The 16,713-nt window shown below is 38.7% G+C and overlaps 1 protein-coding gene across 5 annotated transcripts in view; it reads left to right on the top strand.

The window, feature by feature from the left end:
• LOC148843396 (basal transcription factor complex subunit-like protein) overlaps positions 1–16,713 on the top strand; it is a 36,556-nt gene that overhangs the window by 15,434 nt on the left and 4,409 nt on the right. For 4 of the 5 annotated variants that reach the window (XM_088958361.1, XM_088958362.1, XM_088958363.1 and 1 more), the window contains exon 11: positions 13,212–13,307. In XM_088958361.1, the coding sequence (XP_088814487.1) occupies positions 13,212–13,307 (96 nt within the window). The remainder of the gene's footprint in view (positions 1–13,211; positions 13,308–16,713) is intronic. The other variant, XM_088958364.1, reaches the window with a different exon arrangement.

Genomic DNA, 16,713 nt, shown 5'->3' with positions numbered 1-16,713 from the left:
AGAACAGGCCCTACATGGCTCGCTAGGATTGGAGAATCAGAAGAAGACAGAAAGTTGCACTAAAAATAGGCAAGCAAAATTTTGGGCTACTTAAAAGATGAGGTTAATTACGTGGGACACGAGGCAAGGGATTGACAGTAAAAAGATCTTTTGCTCAGGTGCTAATTTCTGGCGCCAAAAGTTCAAATGAGCTAGACCAGTTGGTTTCAAAAGGAAAAACCAGACTGGCCAAGGAAACTGAACCGGTTCTTCAGCAAGCTGAACCGTCGGGTCAAGTCGTAGGGGGTGCCGGGTGGCCCTTTAAAAAATCACGTGACTAAGTATTTAAGTGGGGCTGGGCCTATTATCTCATTTGAGCCCTCTCAGTCTCTTATTGGGCTGAAGGAAGCTGGCCCATGTTTTAAGTCCTCACATGCCTCTTTAAGAAGGCACGTGACTGAGGGGGGATCTATGTTAGACAAACCTAATCGTCGAGCATTGTCTCCATCGTCCTCTTCCATGGCTGCGAAGAAGTCGAACCAGTTATCAAGGTCGTTACAATGGGTTCCCTCGAAGACACTTCGCGACTGTCCAAAGACCGACGCAATCCAAGATCAGTTTGAAGAAGCGACCTTGAAAACTGTGAAGCAGATCTGTCATCTGAAGCTGAAAGCGACTCAGGCTCAGATACAGACGATACGATCAGTATAGGGAGCGTGAATCTGCAAGATTCAAAGGATTTGTGGGAGGAAGAAAGTTTAAATACTGCTATTCTGTTCCCAGAGGAGGAATTATGTGCTTCCGAAGAACGTGGAAAAGGGGAGGAGCGGAATATGGTGGAAGAGTCAGAAGACAAGGCTGAAAAGCTAAAGACTCCAACTGATGCGCCACACACGGATGAGGGGAACTTAGCAGCAGCTATAGAGGATGATCAGGGTACATCTCTCCTTGCAAACAAATCCTTTCCAGAAAGCAGACAGGTAAAGATGTTCAGTTTGGAGGGGCAGGATTCTACTCTAAAGGTTTACAAGAAAACACCCAAAAAGGAAAATGACCAAAGATTTCTTCGGCTGTAGGGACTGAAAAGGTTTTGATTGAACCAATTTTACCCCAACAACCAAATCAGACAGAGGGAAGGTGCTCTGGTCAGAATTCTATTACTGATATCCTAACATAACTTGTTGACCATTTCTCTCCTACTAGGCCAGGTATATTTGTCCATTCGGGTTTTGTTACTAATCTGGGTTTTGTGCCTGAAACAGGCACCTTGGCATCACAGCTAGAGAGAACAGCCGGAGGTGAGGGAGTAGAAATTGAAAGGGTGAGAGTGGAAGATCTGGATTGGCCAAGTCTATAGTCGTTGAGGTGGGTTGGCTGGAAAGGAACTTTGAAGAGGAGGAGATAAGGCAAGCTGTTTTCTCTATGGACAGGTCAAAGGCTCCTGGACCAAATGGTTTTACTATGGTTTTCTATCAAGAGTGTTGGGACACTATCAAAGAAGATATGTTTGAGGTTTGTAGGGAGTGTGAAAACAACCATGTGATTAGTCGTGGAGTTAATGCCACATTCTTAGCTCTCATCCCGAAGAGATTAGATACCAAACACCCTAAAGATTTCAGACCGATTAATTTGGTGACTAGCATCTGTAAGATTGTGGCAAAAGTGCTTTCTTTAAGGATTAAAATGGCCCTTCTCTCTCTCAATACTCAAGCCCAAGGAGCCTTTGTACAAGATAGGCAGATTGTAGATCGGATCCTTATAGCAAATGAATGTGTGGAGGAAATGAAGAGATCAAGCAATCAAGGTTTCATTTGTAAGTTGGACATTGAGAAGACCTACAACTTGGTGGATTGGAATTTTCTATTAGAAGTGTTAAGAAAATGGGGATTTGGGGATAGATGGTGTAGGCAGGTGAGTGGTTGCATAACCTATTGTCATTTTTCAGTTCTAGTTATTGGAGGGGTCAAGGATTTTTTCCCAGCATGTAGAGGGCTTAAGCAAGGAGACCCTCATTCACCTTTCTTGTTCACACTTATGGTAGATGCGTTCAGTTGAATGATTTCTAAAGTAGACAGGGAAGGGCTGATAAGTTGGTGGAGGATAGTTAGGAGTAATGTCCCAGTGACTCATCTTTAGTTTGTTGACGATATTATCATTTTTTGTGAAGGAGGAGACTTGGGGAGAGTGAGAAACCTAAAAGATCATATTAAATCCTTTAAGTTTGCTTCAAACCTGAAAATTAACTTTGACAAAAGTTGTGTGGTTGGAATCAATTTGGAAGGTTGGGAGACAGAGGTTGTAGCAGGTTGTCTAGAGTGTTCTATGTCGGATTGGCCTTTAACCTACTTGGGTCTTTTGTTAGGAGCTAACCCTAAAGAAAGTCAGTTTTGGTATCCAATTATGGAAAAGTTTGAAAAGAGGTTAGCTTCTTGGAAGAGAAGTTGCATTTTGATAGGGGGTAGAGTGACCTTGATTAGAGCGACTCTTGTTAGTCTTCTGGTTTATTTTCTCTCGGTGTTTAGGATACCCTCAAGGGAAGCTAAGAAGCCAGAAAAGGTGATGAGGGACTTCTTGTGGGAGTCAGGGGAAGAGAAGAAGGATCATCTGATTAGGTAGGAGATAGTCAACAGAAGTAAGGATCAAGGGGATTAGGATTAGGTAACCTAGTTCTTAAAAATGATGCTCTACTAGGGAAGTGGCACAAGGTTGTGAGTAGTATTCATGGTTGTTTGTAGAATGGTTGGGATGCCGGGGTATCTCGACGGGCAACTCTTGCAACACCCTAGAAGGCTATATGCAGAATCCTTCCCCATTTTCTCAATCTGATCAAGTATGATGTTAATTCTAGAAACAATGTTCTTTTTTGGGAAGACATTTGGGTAGGCAACAAACCTTTTAAAGACCTTTTTCCCTCTCTTTACTCTCTTTCCCTTTATAAGAAAGAGCCAGTTTCCAGTTTTATTTCCTCCCTAGCTTTTTCTTTGGCCTTAAACTGGGATTTTGGGTTCCGAAGAGAGTTACGTGATGATGAAAGTGCTATTGTTTCAGAACTATTGTCTTCACTTGAGTCTATTTGCTTAGATTGCTTAGATCCCCTCAAACCTAACACAAGAATTTGGACCCCTAACCCGAAAGGCTTTTTCACCTTCTCTTCTTTCTTCAAGTCCCTTTGATCCACTTTTGCACCCCAGAACTTCCTAGTTAAAGAATTTTGGATTAGACCCATTCCCCCAAAGATTATTGTTTTTTGTTGGGAAGTTTTTTATGGTAAGATTAATACCTTGGAAAACCTGCAAAAGAGGAGACCAAAATGGTGTTTATCCCCTAATTGGTGTGTTCACTGTAAAACTTAGAATGAGGACTGTCACCACTTATATCTCTTGCTCCTTTGCTGCAGTTTTATGGAATTGGATTTTTATGTTGTTTGAGTGTAGGTGGAACCTGCCATCTGATACTATCTTGTTGTTTAGTTTGTCTACCTTTATATGGCATACAATGAGAGGGAGAATTATGTGGAAGTTCATAAGAGCAGCTTTGTTGTGTACTGTTTGGGAAGAAAGGAACACCAAAATTTTTTGTGAAAAAGAAAGGAGTTCATCGGAAGTTAAAGAATATATTTTGACAAGGCAATTCAGTGGCTGAAAACTCTAAATCTCTTTGATGCATACTCTTTCGATGACCTATGGAGAAACTGGTTAGCAGTGGCTAACACTAATACTAGGAAGGACAAATATGTGGTTGAATGGATGCCACCTGGGGAGGGGTTTGTTAAGCTGAACTTTGATGGGAGTAGCCGAGGTTACCTTGGACCTTCAGGTATAGGAGCAGTGTTGAGAAACAAGGACAATAGTATTATATCTTTGTATTCAGGCCCTGTGGGTGTGGGAGACTTTATAAGGACCAAATTACTTGCTGTTGTGCAAGGAATCCAGCTCTCAAACCAGCTAGGAATAGAGCATCTGATTATTGAAGGGGACTCCTAGGTGATTGTGGGTTGGTTGCAGGATCCGGACTCTGTGATCTGGGCCTATAGAGATCTTCTCAAAAAGGTTAAATGGATAACAAGGAATATGACAATCAGAATTCAGTGGATAGGCCGATCAGAAAACTCAATGGCTGATTCACTTGCAAAACAAGGGATTTCTTGGGCTACTTTATTTTGGGCTTTGTGTAATTTCTTTTGAACTTGTAATTCTCTAACTAGTTTTAAAGGAAAGGTCGCACTTCGTGCCTTTCAATGGGTTGCCTATACCTCTTATTTGTTGGTTTAATAAAATCTTATTCATAAAAAAAAGGGTTCAGCCCCTATATTTCTTGAATATTCTTTTCCTTCTTTTCTTCTCATGAATATGTTCATTTTCTACTTTAACATGAACTATATACTTTTCTTATGAAAATTATGAATAAATTATTAAGGAAATATGGTTATAGTACCTAGGGAACTACCCTAGGATCTTTTCTACATAAAAAAATCCATCGCCTAGGTGACGCCTAGGCAACTAGGCGACAAGGCGCCCCCTATCGCTTAGCCTCACCTTGGTGCCTTGAAAACTATGCTCCAAACAAATTTAGCTCTCAAGCTGCCTCTAAATTTTGGCCATAAGGAGAAGGTTTGTGCTGAAGAAGAATGTTGAAAGGTGGGCATCCCAAATAGGAAATAGTAGAATCTCCAAATGAAATTTGCTAAGTGGCAGGAGAAAGCATAAGAAGCAAAATACCATTAATAGCTTTCCAAGGAGAACACCGAGAAGCCCTAAGGTCGAGTCCCTGCATCCCAGTCGTTATCTACCATTCCATGAATACTAACAATCACTCTTGACCATAATCTGTCATGTTTTATCGACAATCTCCAAATCCATTTCCCTAGTAGGGCTGTATTCCTTAATCTTATATTTCCTATTCCTAGGCCTCCATCATCCCTACTCCCAGAAACCACCTCTCACATCCTTCTTAGTGTCCCCTGGTTCCCACAAGAAATCCCTCATTAACTTCTCATGTTGGTTTGCTACTTTCACTGGTACTCTAAAGGTAGAAAGGTAATGAATCGACAAGTTGGCCAATGTTGACTTAATTATGGTTATCCTACCCCCTAGAGAGATGTAATTCCTCTTCCAATTTGCTAACCTCTTAGAAAATCTTTCAATCACAGGGTACCAAAAGCTATCTTCCATTGGGTTCCCTCCCAGTGGTAGCCCCAAATATTGTGATGACCAATCCCCCACTTCACACCCTAGTATTCTAGCTAGGGAGCCCACCTCCTCACTTCACACCCTAGTACTCCTGCCACACAACTTATGCCCCAGTTCACTTTAAGATTGGACTTCTTTTTAAACCATTAAAACTTAATTTTAATGGTTAAAATCTTGAAGTTCAGGATCACCGTTTATAGGAGTTGAGGGACAGCTTAGGTCACTCTCTTTCTATTTACTCAGGGTCAATAGGAGGAGATTCGACATGCACCAAATTGAATGCTATTGTTGTAGAGGATGGATCTAGAGGAGTGGTGGGATGGATGAGAACATGGTTCAAAGTATTGATACATATCATACCATATTGTACAATATGCATTGGGTTTTAGGGGGGTTGATACTTCAAATAATGAGATTTCAAGAGAGTTTAAATATTCAGATGTTAATATTGTACAGCAGTATTGATTATTAGAATAAACTACCACATAAAAGTTTAAAGTAGAAAAAATATTGAGGCTTTTACACACTCTATATTTTGCCTTTTGCTCTATCAAGAGTCATGTTTTCTGTCAAATTATAAGTTAAATCCTACTTATTTTGATAATGATGGGGTGTCAATCAACCATGGGATTTGCTTATATACTATAGTATATTTTGGAGTTGTTTTTGGCTTGTATAGTTGCAGTAGGATTAGTAGAATGTCATCAAAGTTATTTTAGGAGCTAGAATTCTTATTTTAGTAACCCAATGAGTTTCCTTTGTACTGAAGTGGTTAGAGGTTGTTATAGGTCAATTTTTTAGTTTAAATTGGAGTCTGTAATGGGAGATCCAAGTCCTTATTTGTAATCTATAATTCATTGCAATTGAAATTTTAGAGTTGAATGAATGGAATGGAAGTTTATCTTGAGGTTACCTGCAGGTAAGTTTGTGATCTTCATTTTCACTCTTTCTCTATCTTTTTCTTCCTAAGGTACAACCTTTCTTCTCTATTTTGGAAATGGATCTTTTTTTCCTCATAATTCATATCCTTTATTTCTGTCTTCTTGTCACCACATTCATCCTAGTAGAACTTCCTCCTTCCTAACTTACATCAGCTGGGCTTGGGTTGAGTTGGTTGGCCAATTCAAGCTTTGGGTTGGACCAGATCCAAGCCTTGGGTTCAAGTCTTAGGTTTGGCCTGGGGAGGCTGCAAACCCACCTCAACCTGTCCAAGTTGCACAATACCAAGAGATGCTATTCAAGTTAATATTATCACACATTCCATGCCTTCAGCCCTTAACAGTGTTTTTAGTGCACCCATATATCACCATGTGCTGAAATGTAGATGGTCGTGTTATAATTGGTGAATGCAGTATCTGGTAGTTGAGCCTATCATCACTATGATTATGACTGAAAAATGGGAGTCTGAGCTCTTGGTTGAGTGTAAGGGCACTCATTGTATAACCAAGTACATTTTTCCCTTTCAGATCAGGCTTTCCAAATGATGCATAAGCAACTCTCATTTACTCTACCTCACCAAACAGTCAAACTTTGTTGGCTCTTCCTCTCTCCTTTGTCTCTTTCTCCAAGTTCACTTCACTTTTCTCTCCATGTCCATAAAGTATGAGGTGATGTTAGAATCTATTCTTGCCAAAAGCACAACTAGAGAGATGATAAAACCGTATTCTGTTAGAATCTATTCTTGCCCAAAGCACAACTAGAGAGATGATAAAACTGTATTCTTTCCTTAAGTGATTGCAGAGAGAGGAGGAGAAGGGGAAGGGGAAGGGGTGATCCCTTATTTTCATATATGATATTAAGGGATTTGCTTTCAGTTGCAATTTATCACCTTCAACAACAACCTGTCAGGAAGGGGATCTGAAAACCAAAACTTATTGACATTTATTTTTTGTTCATGCATGTTTAAGCCAAGTTTGACTGATCAACCTATTTACTAGGTTGAGTTTTCAGTCAGTTGACGTGGACAAGGTCAACCTTTCCAGGGGCTGACCCTGCCAGGTCCTTGGTCAACTTAATCTGGATCTGGTGATCCATGATCAGGATCATTGAGTTTTGAAAAACTGTCGTTGTCTAGTTCATTACCTTTGTAAAAGTGGGGAAATCCTTTGCTTTTTTCAGTACAAATTCAAGGGAGGAAGATGAATGCAACAACAAATGTTCTAGGTGTTTAGTTAGGTTGATTGTGGATAGGGATCTTTTGTATGGTGAAAGCTCAATGCTTTATGAGTTCTTGTCAGAGGTTTGGGCTGTTCAGGCATATGTTTTGAAAGAGGATTGAGCAATATAGTCATACTTTTGGATGTACCACTTACCTTCTTGTTTCAACTACTGCTACAGTAGTCTGGACAGGAAGAGGAGAAGAAGAAGAAGAAGAAGAAGAGAAGAAGAAGGGTCTGTCGAAAATCTGATAATTTACCCATCCAGTCGACCCCCTTAATCTATATTAGATTTTAATAATGTTTACAAAAACAGAAATGCCCTTACTTAAGTGTGGGGTAGAGTAACTCTAATATCACTGCCACAAAAGCAAGTTACTTAATAAACAGAAGAAGACTAAACTATCCCTATTCGACACATCTTAACACTCCCCCTCAAGCTGGAGAATATATGTCATATAATCCCAGCTTGTTACATAGATAGTTCACTTTCCCTGAGCTTAGAGCTTTTGTAAACAAATTTGCCCACTGGTCATTGGAGCCCACATGTTCTGTATTTATCTCTCCGACAAGAACCTTCTCTCTCACAAAGTGGCAATCAACCTCTATGTGCTTTGTTCTCTCATGAAAGACATGATTGGATGAGATATGGAGTGCAGCTTGGTTGTCACAGTACAATTTCATAGGTTTATCCATGTGAAACCCAATTTCTTGTAGGAGATTCCTCAACCACACTAATTCATAGGTAGTGTGAGCCATGGCCCTATATTCGGCTTCAGCACTGCTTTTGGCTACAACCATTTGCTTTTTACTCTTCCATGTCACAAGATTTCCTCCCAGAAATGTGCAATAGCCTGTAGTAGATCTTTTGTCACTCACTGAGCCTGCCCAGTCTGCATCTGTATACCCAACTACTTCAAGTTTTCCTCCTGGTTTATACAATAGCCCACAGCCTGGAGCTCCTTTCAGATACCTCACAATTCTAAGGACTACATCCTAGTGAGGTATACAAGGCTTCTGCATGAATTGGCTCACCACACTAACTACAAAGGAGATGTCGGGTCTCGTGATAGTCAGATAGTTCAGCTTTCCCACTAGTTGTCTATACCTTCCAGGATCTTCACATACTTCTCCCGTATCACTGCTCAACTTAACGTTTGGTTCCATAGGGGTCTCAACCGGTTTTGCACCTAACAGTCTTGTTTCTTCCAATAGATCAATGACATTTCCTTTGGCACAGATTCACACCTTGTTTTGACCTGGCAACCTCTATTCCCAAGAAATACTTTAATGTTCCAAGGTCCTTTGTTTGAAAATGAGTTTGCAGAAATACCTTTAGTTTGCCAATCCCCAATTTATCACTACCAGTGATGACAATATCATCCACATAGACCATTAATAAAATCTTCCCAATTTCTGAGTCATAGCTGAACACTGAGTGATTAATATGGCATTGTTTCATTCTAAAACTCTTCACCACTTCGCAGAACTTTCCAAACCAAGCACGTGGAGATTGCTTCAACCCATAAATTATTTTTTTTCAGCTTGCACACCTTACCACCCTCCCCCTGAGCAACAAACCCAAGTGGTTGCTCCATATATACCTCCTCCACTAGATCACCATGGAGGAAGGCATTCTTTATGTCAAGTTGAAGGAAAGGCCAATCATACATAACTGCCAAGGAAATTAGGACACGAACGGAACCAATTTTAGCCACCGGAGAGAATGTCTCCATATAGTCCACACCATACAATTGTGAGTAACCTTTAGCAACAAATCTGGCCTTCAGACGCTCTACACTACCATCTGGCAAGTATTTCACAGTATACACCCATTTATAGCCCACAACATGCTTACCAGGTGGGAGAGTAGTAAGTTCCCACGTTTGAGTATGTTGAAGAGCAGAAAGTTCCTCCTCCATTGCCTGCCGCTATCCGGGTGAACTAAGAGCTTCTTAAACATTGTTAGGTATGGAAATAGAAGACAAAAGTGAAACAAACTGGCGATGTGAGGTAGAAAGACGAGATAATGAAACAAAATTGAAAATGGGATGGAGTGTAGAACTACGTTTACCTTTCCGTAAGGCAATGGGTAGGTCAAGATCTGAAGGTTCAGCAATAGGAGCCATGAGAGGGTCCGCAGATGAGGTAGTAGGAGGAGGGGCCAGTGTCGTTTGACGTGTATACACTTGTCGGATCGGTGGTCGTTCAGTGGTGACCTGCACTGGATGAGGAGATGAGTCTACAACAACAGCCTCTAGAACTGAATCACCGATAGGAAGAGGAAGAGGAGGTAAGGGTGAGGACAAGGGTGTTTCATGACTGGAGAAGAAGGGGACAGACTCAAAAAAGGTGACATCAGGGCAGACATAGCACTTTCGGGCAATGGGATTATAACACTTGTACCCTTTTTGAGTCCGAGAGTAGCCAATGAAGACACATTTAATTGAGCGTGCATCTAGCTTATCTATTCCAAGACTCAGATTATGAACAAAGCACACACAACCAAAGACACGGGGAGTTAATGGAAACGGAGATAAAGTGGGAAACAAGATGGAGAAGGGGGACCGACCATGAAGATGGCATCCGATTAATGAGAAAACATGCAGTGAGTACAATATCACTCCAAAACCGTTTAGGAACATTCATGTGGTGAAGCATAGACTGAGCAATTTCAAGAAGATGACGATTCTTCCGTTCAGCCACCCCATTTTATTGAGGGGTTAAAGCACACGAGGTATGATGAATAATGCTATGTTGTTCTAAATATTGTTGAAATGCAGTAAGAAAGTATTCACGACCATTATCTGAATGGAGAACTTTGATTGGAACACCAAATTGTGTGCGTATTTCAGCATGGATATTTTGAAAAATGGAAAATAATTCACTTCTTTCTTTCATTAAGTAAATCCATGTCATTCTTGAACAATCATCAATAAAGGAGACAAAATACTTGCACCCATTATAAGATTCTATTTTGATCGGACCCCAAACATCTGAATGAACCAAAGAAAAATGACTCAACATACGACTCTCAACTCTTGGACTGAAGGACACACGACGGTGTTTACCAAACTGACATGACTCACATTGTAAAACTGACAACTGACTCAATGATGGAACCAACATCTTGAGAACCTTGAGAGATGGATGTCCCAGTCGGCAATGCCATTGTAGAGGAGTAAGGGAAGTCTGAAGTGCAATTGAAGATCCACCGCCGTCAAGTTAATACAATCCACCAGCTTCATACCCCCCACCAATCTTCTTCCCCGTCTTGAGGTCCTGAAAAATACAAGTGGAAGGAAAGAAGGTAACAGAACAATTAAGAACTTTGGTTATTTTACTAATAGACATAAGATTGAATGGAAACTTAAGTACATATAAAACAGATGATAAGGGGACAGAAGCCAAGTCAACATTACCAACACCACAGATGGGAGATGATGATCCATTGGCAAGTGTAACAGTTTGTGATGTTTAATGTTTCAAAAAGAGAAGAGAACACACCTGAAGTCCCGGTCATATGATCTGAGGCTCCAGAGTCAATAATCCAGGAAGGAGTTTTAGATGACATACAAGCAATACCTGATTGGGCATATGTGGCAGTGGTATGCTGTGAAGTGGTTTGAAGGAACCATTCATACTCATCATGCGGAATACTCACCATCTCCCTCCCAGAAGTAGATGTAGATGTGGAAGGTGTTCGGTCTGCCAATTTATTGTCACTAATAGCAACCTTGCCTGCTACAACATGATTAGCCCATTTAGAGGGAGGGCCATGTAGGTCATAACAGAAATTCACTGTGTGTCCATCCCTACTACAATGAGTACACTTCCTTGTAGAGTTATTTTTTCCTCTGCCACGACCTCCCCCCGAGTCACGGCCACCCCGACCAATCATGGAATTGCCACGGCCCCCTCTAGAATGACCTCCCCCTCTTGTACTATGTCCACCACCTCTAACTGTCACAAGTGCTGATCTATCATACTGTGTGGGGTTCTCTGTCTGGCCCAAAGAAATTCTACAAAGTCTTGAGAATACTTCCTCGAGTGTAGGAAGAGTAGAGCCCCCCAATATTTGAGCTCTAACTGGTTCATATTCTGACTTCAACCCCACTAAAAATCTTGTAACATCTAGCTGCTCCCTTTGCTGTTGCTGAACTTGAATATCTGAAGTAAGGGGATGATAGACATTGAGTTCATTCCTTATATTCTTCATGCAGGCATAGTACTCTTCTAGTGTTTTGGTTCCTTGTTGTAAATCAAAGTACTCCTGATACAGCTGATATACTCTTGTTGTGTTAATTTGTCCAGAATATAGCTTCTTAGCGTGCTCCCATATATCCTTAGCCGTATCAAGGAACATGAAGTTGGCACTAATTTTGGGTTCCATATTATTCCACAGCCAAGTCATGATTTGAGCATCTTCTTGTTCCCAATCATCAAACCCTGGAGAGTCAACCGGTGGCTTCTCATCTTTTACATACTTTACTTTCTTCTTTGCATTGAGAAAAACTTCCACTGATTTAGCCCATGGAACATAGTTCTCCCCATTTAGCTTAATTGAGGTCATTTGTACCCCTAGGTAGTCGGAAGAAATTACTACACTAGGTTTTTGATCATTGTAGCCATCTCCTATTGCTGCCATTGTACTCTTTCACAGTTGTCTCTAACTTTACTTCTCAACTACAAGCTGATTGATGTTGTTCACAGTTTGATATTTCAGCACCTATTGCAGCCTCTAAACACCACAGTGGAAGCACACACTTATTCTTATTCACACTACTGCTGCTTCACATACTTACGTCACACATAAGCATCAGTTTACCATTCACTAATCACAAGTAGAGGCCCTCTTACAACCACTCAAGCACCACAACATAGCCAAATCTGTTGCACCCAATTCAAACTTGTTTAACACACTTAAGAGGGCATTACACAACCACAAGGAGTTCGGCAAGGTACTGCATTCTACCTTACACCACTCGGCCACTTATAGCAGCCCTAACACCATTCAACAACTTACAGCAGCCCTACACCATTCGGCTACTATACACACAACCCTTCCTAGGGCAACAATGAACCTAGTTCTCTAGGTTCTACTCAATACTAACAGATTCTTGTAGGGTTTCTACCTAGAAATATAAGTAACACTAGAAGAAGAGAGAACCGATCTTCCTTTGAGAATATCAATCAACCATTCACTGCTGAAGTCACTTTCCTTGTTGAAGAAGGTTATGTGTAGCAGAGAGACAAGCTGTAATGTTTCTGACCTAGGGCGAACCAGTCCTCTCCATCGACTGACCAGAAATGAAGGTGAAGAGTCACGAACAATGCTGAGGTGCTTTACCAACAGACGTAAGTCAGGAGCATGGCTCTGATACCATGTTTCGACTGCTGCTACAATAGTCCGAACAGGAAGAGGAGAAGAAGAAGAAGAAGAAGAAGAAGAAGAAGAAGAAGAAGAGAAGAAGAAGGGTCTGTCGAAAATCTGATGATTCACCCATCCAGTCGACCCCCTTAATCTATATTAGATTTTAATAATGTTTACAAAGACAGAAATGCCCTTACTTAAGTGTGGGGCAGAGTAACTCTAATAACACTGCCACATAAGCAAGTTACTTAATAAACAGAAGAAGACTAAACTACCCCTATTCGGTACATCTTAACACTTCTAATAGATGTTACCATTGTTTTGTTTGGTTTTAGGATGTATACTTGATGCTTTATATACAGTCTACTATGGTTTTAGCCCGAAAATTTTCTTCATGCATTTTTTACTTGTCTCAAAAACTTGTGTATTTTGTTTCTATTTGGTGTTTTTAAGTTTTCCTTTCGTTCCTGTTTTCTATTGCATTCTAACTCGTAAAAGCCTTGAAACTTGCAGGTGTTTTTGCCATAAAAAGACCATTGACATGGGCTACATCTGTTCAGTTTGCTTATCTATATTCTGTAAGCATCACAAGAAATGTTCGACGTGTGGGTGAGTAATTTCCATAGATACTGCTTGCATGTAATGTCACATCATAATTTGTACATTGAGTTATTTTATTATATTCACGTTAAGGCTTTATGGTGGGTTTTTGCCAAGCTTGTCAGTTTTTGGTCTTGCTTTTTTATAAAATGTTTCTACATCTCGTTCCAAAAAACAGGGTTTTCTATAGGGACAACACTTCAGGGGAAACATGGTAGCATTCAGAAGCTTGATTTTTCTTGCACATGCTTCAATGTCATATCAGCATCTTGTGAGAGAACTTTTTTCTATAACATTCCATGTTTCATTAATGCAAAACAGGGGTTGTTTCTTGAAGGATTCTCTCCTCTTGAACTAAAAAAAGAGCCTTGAGAATGGGTTTCCCCATTTTTACTTATGTGGCATAAACAAAATCTCGCAAAACACTCCCTAAGTTGTTTGAAAGTGTTACACCTTTTCTGCAGATTCTTTGTGCTCTCTGATCCAATCACATATAACATTCGTTCATGTTTTTTTCCTGTTTTTTATGAATAACAAAATCTTCTAGTGCTGAAATGTTTATAATATTGTTTCATGTTGAGGAGGTCCTTTCGTATGCCACAACTTTATTTCATTCTGCGTTCATAGATTTCTAATTAGACTGCAGTTATGGTTGGCAATACATTTTAATTTCCTTGGGGCCTTTGACTTAACATTTATGAGCAATACATTTTTTGTATTCCATTAGGGGCCATTACTTGGTGTAATGTAAAATCTCAGGCTGGCAAGTGTGAGAATCCAGGTTCAAGTATGAGGGAAGCTGCTTTGTGCAAAAATACATTGGAGGTTAGGACTATACCTAGTGCTCTCCTCCTAAGACCCCAGATATCTAGGGCCAATATCGGGTTATGACCTTTTGTGTTTTTTGTATTTCACTAGCAAATGTGCATGCGCTTTTGCATGTGGCAACTATACATGATGATGATGATAGTAAAAATATGTTTCCAAATTTTTGTACAATTTTTTATATTTCTCCGTGTATAAAATAATTCTTATTTATCACACTTATTTTTGTTTAATTTGATGAATATATGATATTTGAGATGTATCCAAATGCTTTCTAAAAAATTTTTGTAATTTTTTGTGTTTTATTTTTTTTAATTTATATTATTTAATTATGACATGAAGGGTTGACACATTTGTTTGACTAAAAAGGTTGGAGTGTTGACCCACCACTAAACAGGAAAACAATTCCATTTTTGGGTTTAAATTTTGTATTTTATTTCCATCATCAATAAAAACAATTCTTCTTTTAATATGGTCATTATAACAATGTTAGAGATCTGCCCAAATATTTTCTACAAAATTTATGCATTTTTGCAATATTTTGTGCTTTTATCTTTCTTTAATTTTTATTTTTTAATTATGACATCAAAGGTTGTCATATTTGGCCTGAAAGGTTGAACTGTTTACCTGCCACCGAACAGGAAAACAATTTCAGTTTTGGGTTAGTTTTAGATTTTTTTTTCATTTCCACAATCGATTAAAACAATTCTTTTTTATCACACCTAATTTTTTTAATATGATTGGTATTACATATTAGAGATGTGCCAAATGTTTTCATAATTTTGTGTGCTTTTTATCTTTTTTTTTTTAATTTTTTATTAAATTATGATATCAAGGTTGACACATTTGACCTGAAAGGTCAAACTATTGGCCCAACACCAAATAGGAAAGCAATTCCATTTTTGGGTTGGTTTTAAATTTTGTATTTTATTTCCATCATCAATAAAAACAATTATAGTTTATCAAACTTATTTTTCTTTATTATTATGATTAACATAAAATATTAGTGATTTTCTGTATTCTTTCGTATTTCTGTGTTTTTATTTTTCAAGTTTTTATTATTTATTTTGACCTCCAAGGTTCACACATTTGACCCAAAAAGTTGATTGTTTACTCACCACCAAATAAGAAAATGATTTTATTTTTGGGTCAGTTTTTTTTTGCTCTTTTCCAACAAAAATAAAACAATTATTATTTATCACACTTATTTTTCTTTAATATGATTGTTGATTAATATAAAGTATTAGGGGTGTGCCCAATTTTTACATTTTTTTATTTTTATAATTTTTGTATTTATTTTTATTTTAAAAGTTTTATTAATTAACTATGACATTATGGGTTGACCCATTTGACCTGGATGGTTGAATTGCTTACCTGCCACCAAGATGGAAGAATGGTGTTTTTTTAGGTTGGTTTTAGAAAAACATGAGTTTTCTATTGTTAAAAGTATTAGATATAGATCTAATTGGTAGAATATATTGGTGAGGAAAAATTAGATTAAATATAGGATTTAATGAGAGAAGGAATTGAATGAGGTGAAAAACAGGGACCAAATTCAAAAATAGGGGTATTTTAGTCAAGAATAGGATTGAAGATAGTGAGAGTTAATACCTAAAATATAAGGCTTAATAAGAGTGATTGAATGAGATGAAAAGTAGTAGTTCAAATTACATTTTATACCCTTGCAATTAGAGGAACCAAATTCAAAAATAGTGATATTTGGTCAACTAAAAGTTTCACATTATGGATTCCTGATTTTTATAATAGTGCAATTTCTGGTGTAGGTTATTGATAAAAAAAAGGCAATTTCTGGTGTATTTTTTCTTTGATTTAATTGCAAGGGGAAGGGGAGTAATTCATGAATATTTTTAGCTCTGAGCTGGCATTGTAGGGAATAGGGGTGAGGATCAAAATATCATATGCACCGTTACCAAAAGTTGGGTATTGGCGCGTATCGATAGACTGATACTCTTGTTTATTTTTTATCTTATCAGCCTGAGAGTGATATCCTTGTCATCCCAAACTTTTAAAACCCCCACACCCTGTATAAATTGGTGCATCCATGACCTTGGATATGGACATGATACGCTCAATACAGGGCATATCGTATTGATATTTTGATCCTTGAGTAGGGGCAAAGATATGCAGCTTATTAAGTACAATTGATGCCATATATTACAGTAAGTATGATGAGAAAGGCCCTTGGTTGATGACATTTCATGATCAGCATAACCAGAACCCAAGAGGATTGGCCAATTAGATTGGAAAAGCCTAATTGCTGGTTCCACTTGCCCACAGATACAGAATAACTTCTCAAAGCCAAGCTAGGGGCATCCCTACCTGATAGGTGGCAAGATGAAGCATATATGGTTTGTCATTATGCATATATAATCTTATATGTTATCAGCATTTTGAAAATTTAAATACTATTGCTAAGCAATATAAGGTACCGAATCAAATGGTTAAATCTGTTTTGTTTGTTTTATCAGATGAAGCATATATGTTTTCTCTTTCTAATTGTTTTACATATAACTAGTTGGGTAGGAGATAAGTAGAATGGGGGGAGAGAGGAGTAGAATGGACTAAAGTT

The sequence above is a fragment of the Nelumbo lutea genome, chromosome 8 (genome assembly GCF_056320005.1).
Source record: "Nelumbo lutea isolate HS-2025 chromosome 8, American lotus-T2T, whole genome shotgun sequence".
Taxonomy (NCBI): Eukaryota; Viridiplantae; Streptophyta; class Magnoliopsida; order Proteales; family Nelumbonaceae; genus Nelumbo; species Nelumbo lutea.
The sequence above is the reverse complement of the archived record's forward strand: the minus strand, read 5'-3'. Positions and strand labels throughout refer to the sequence as shown.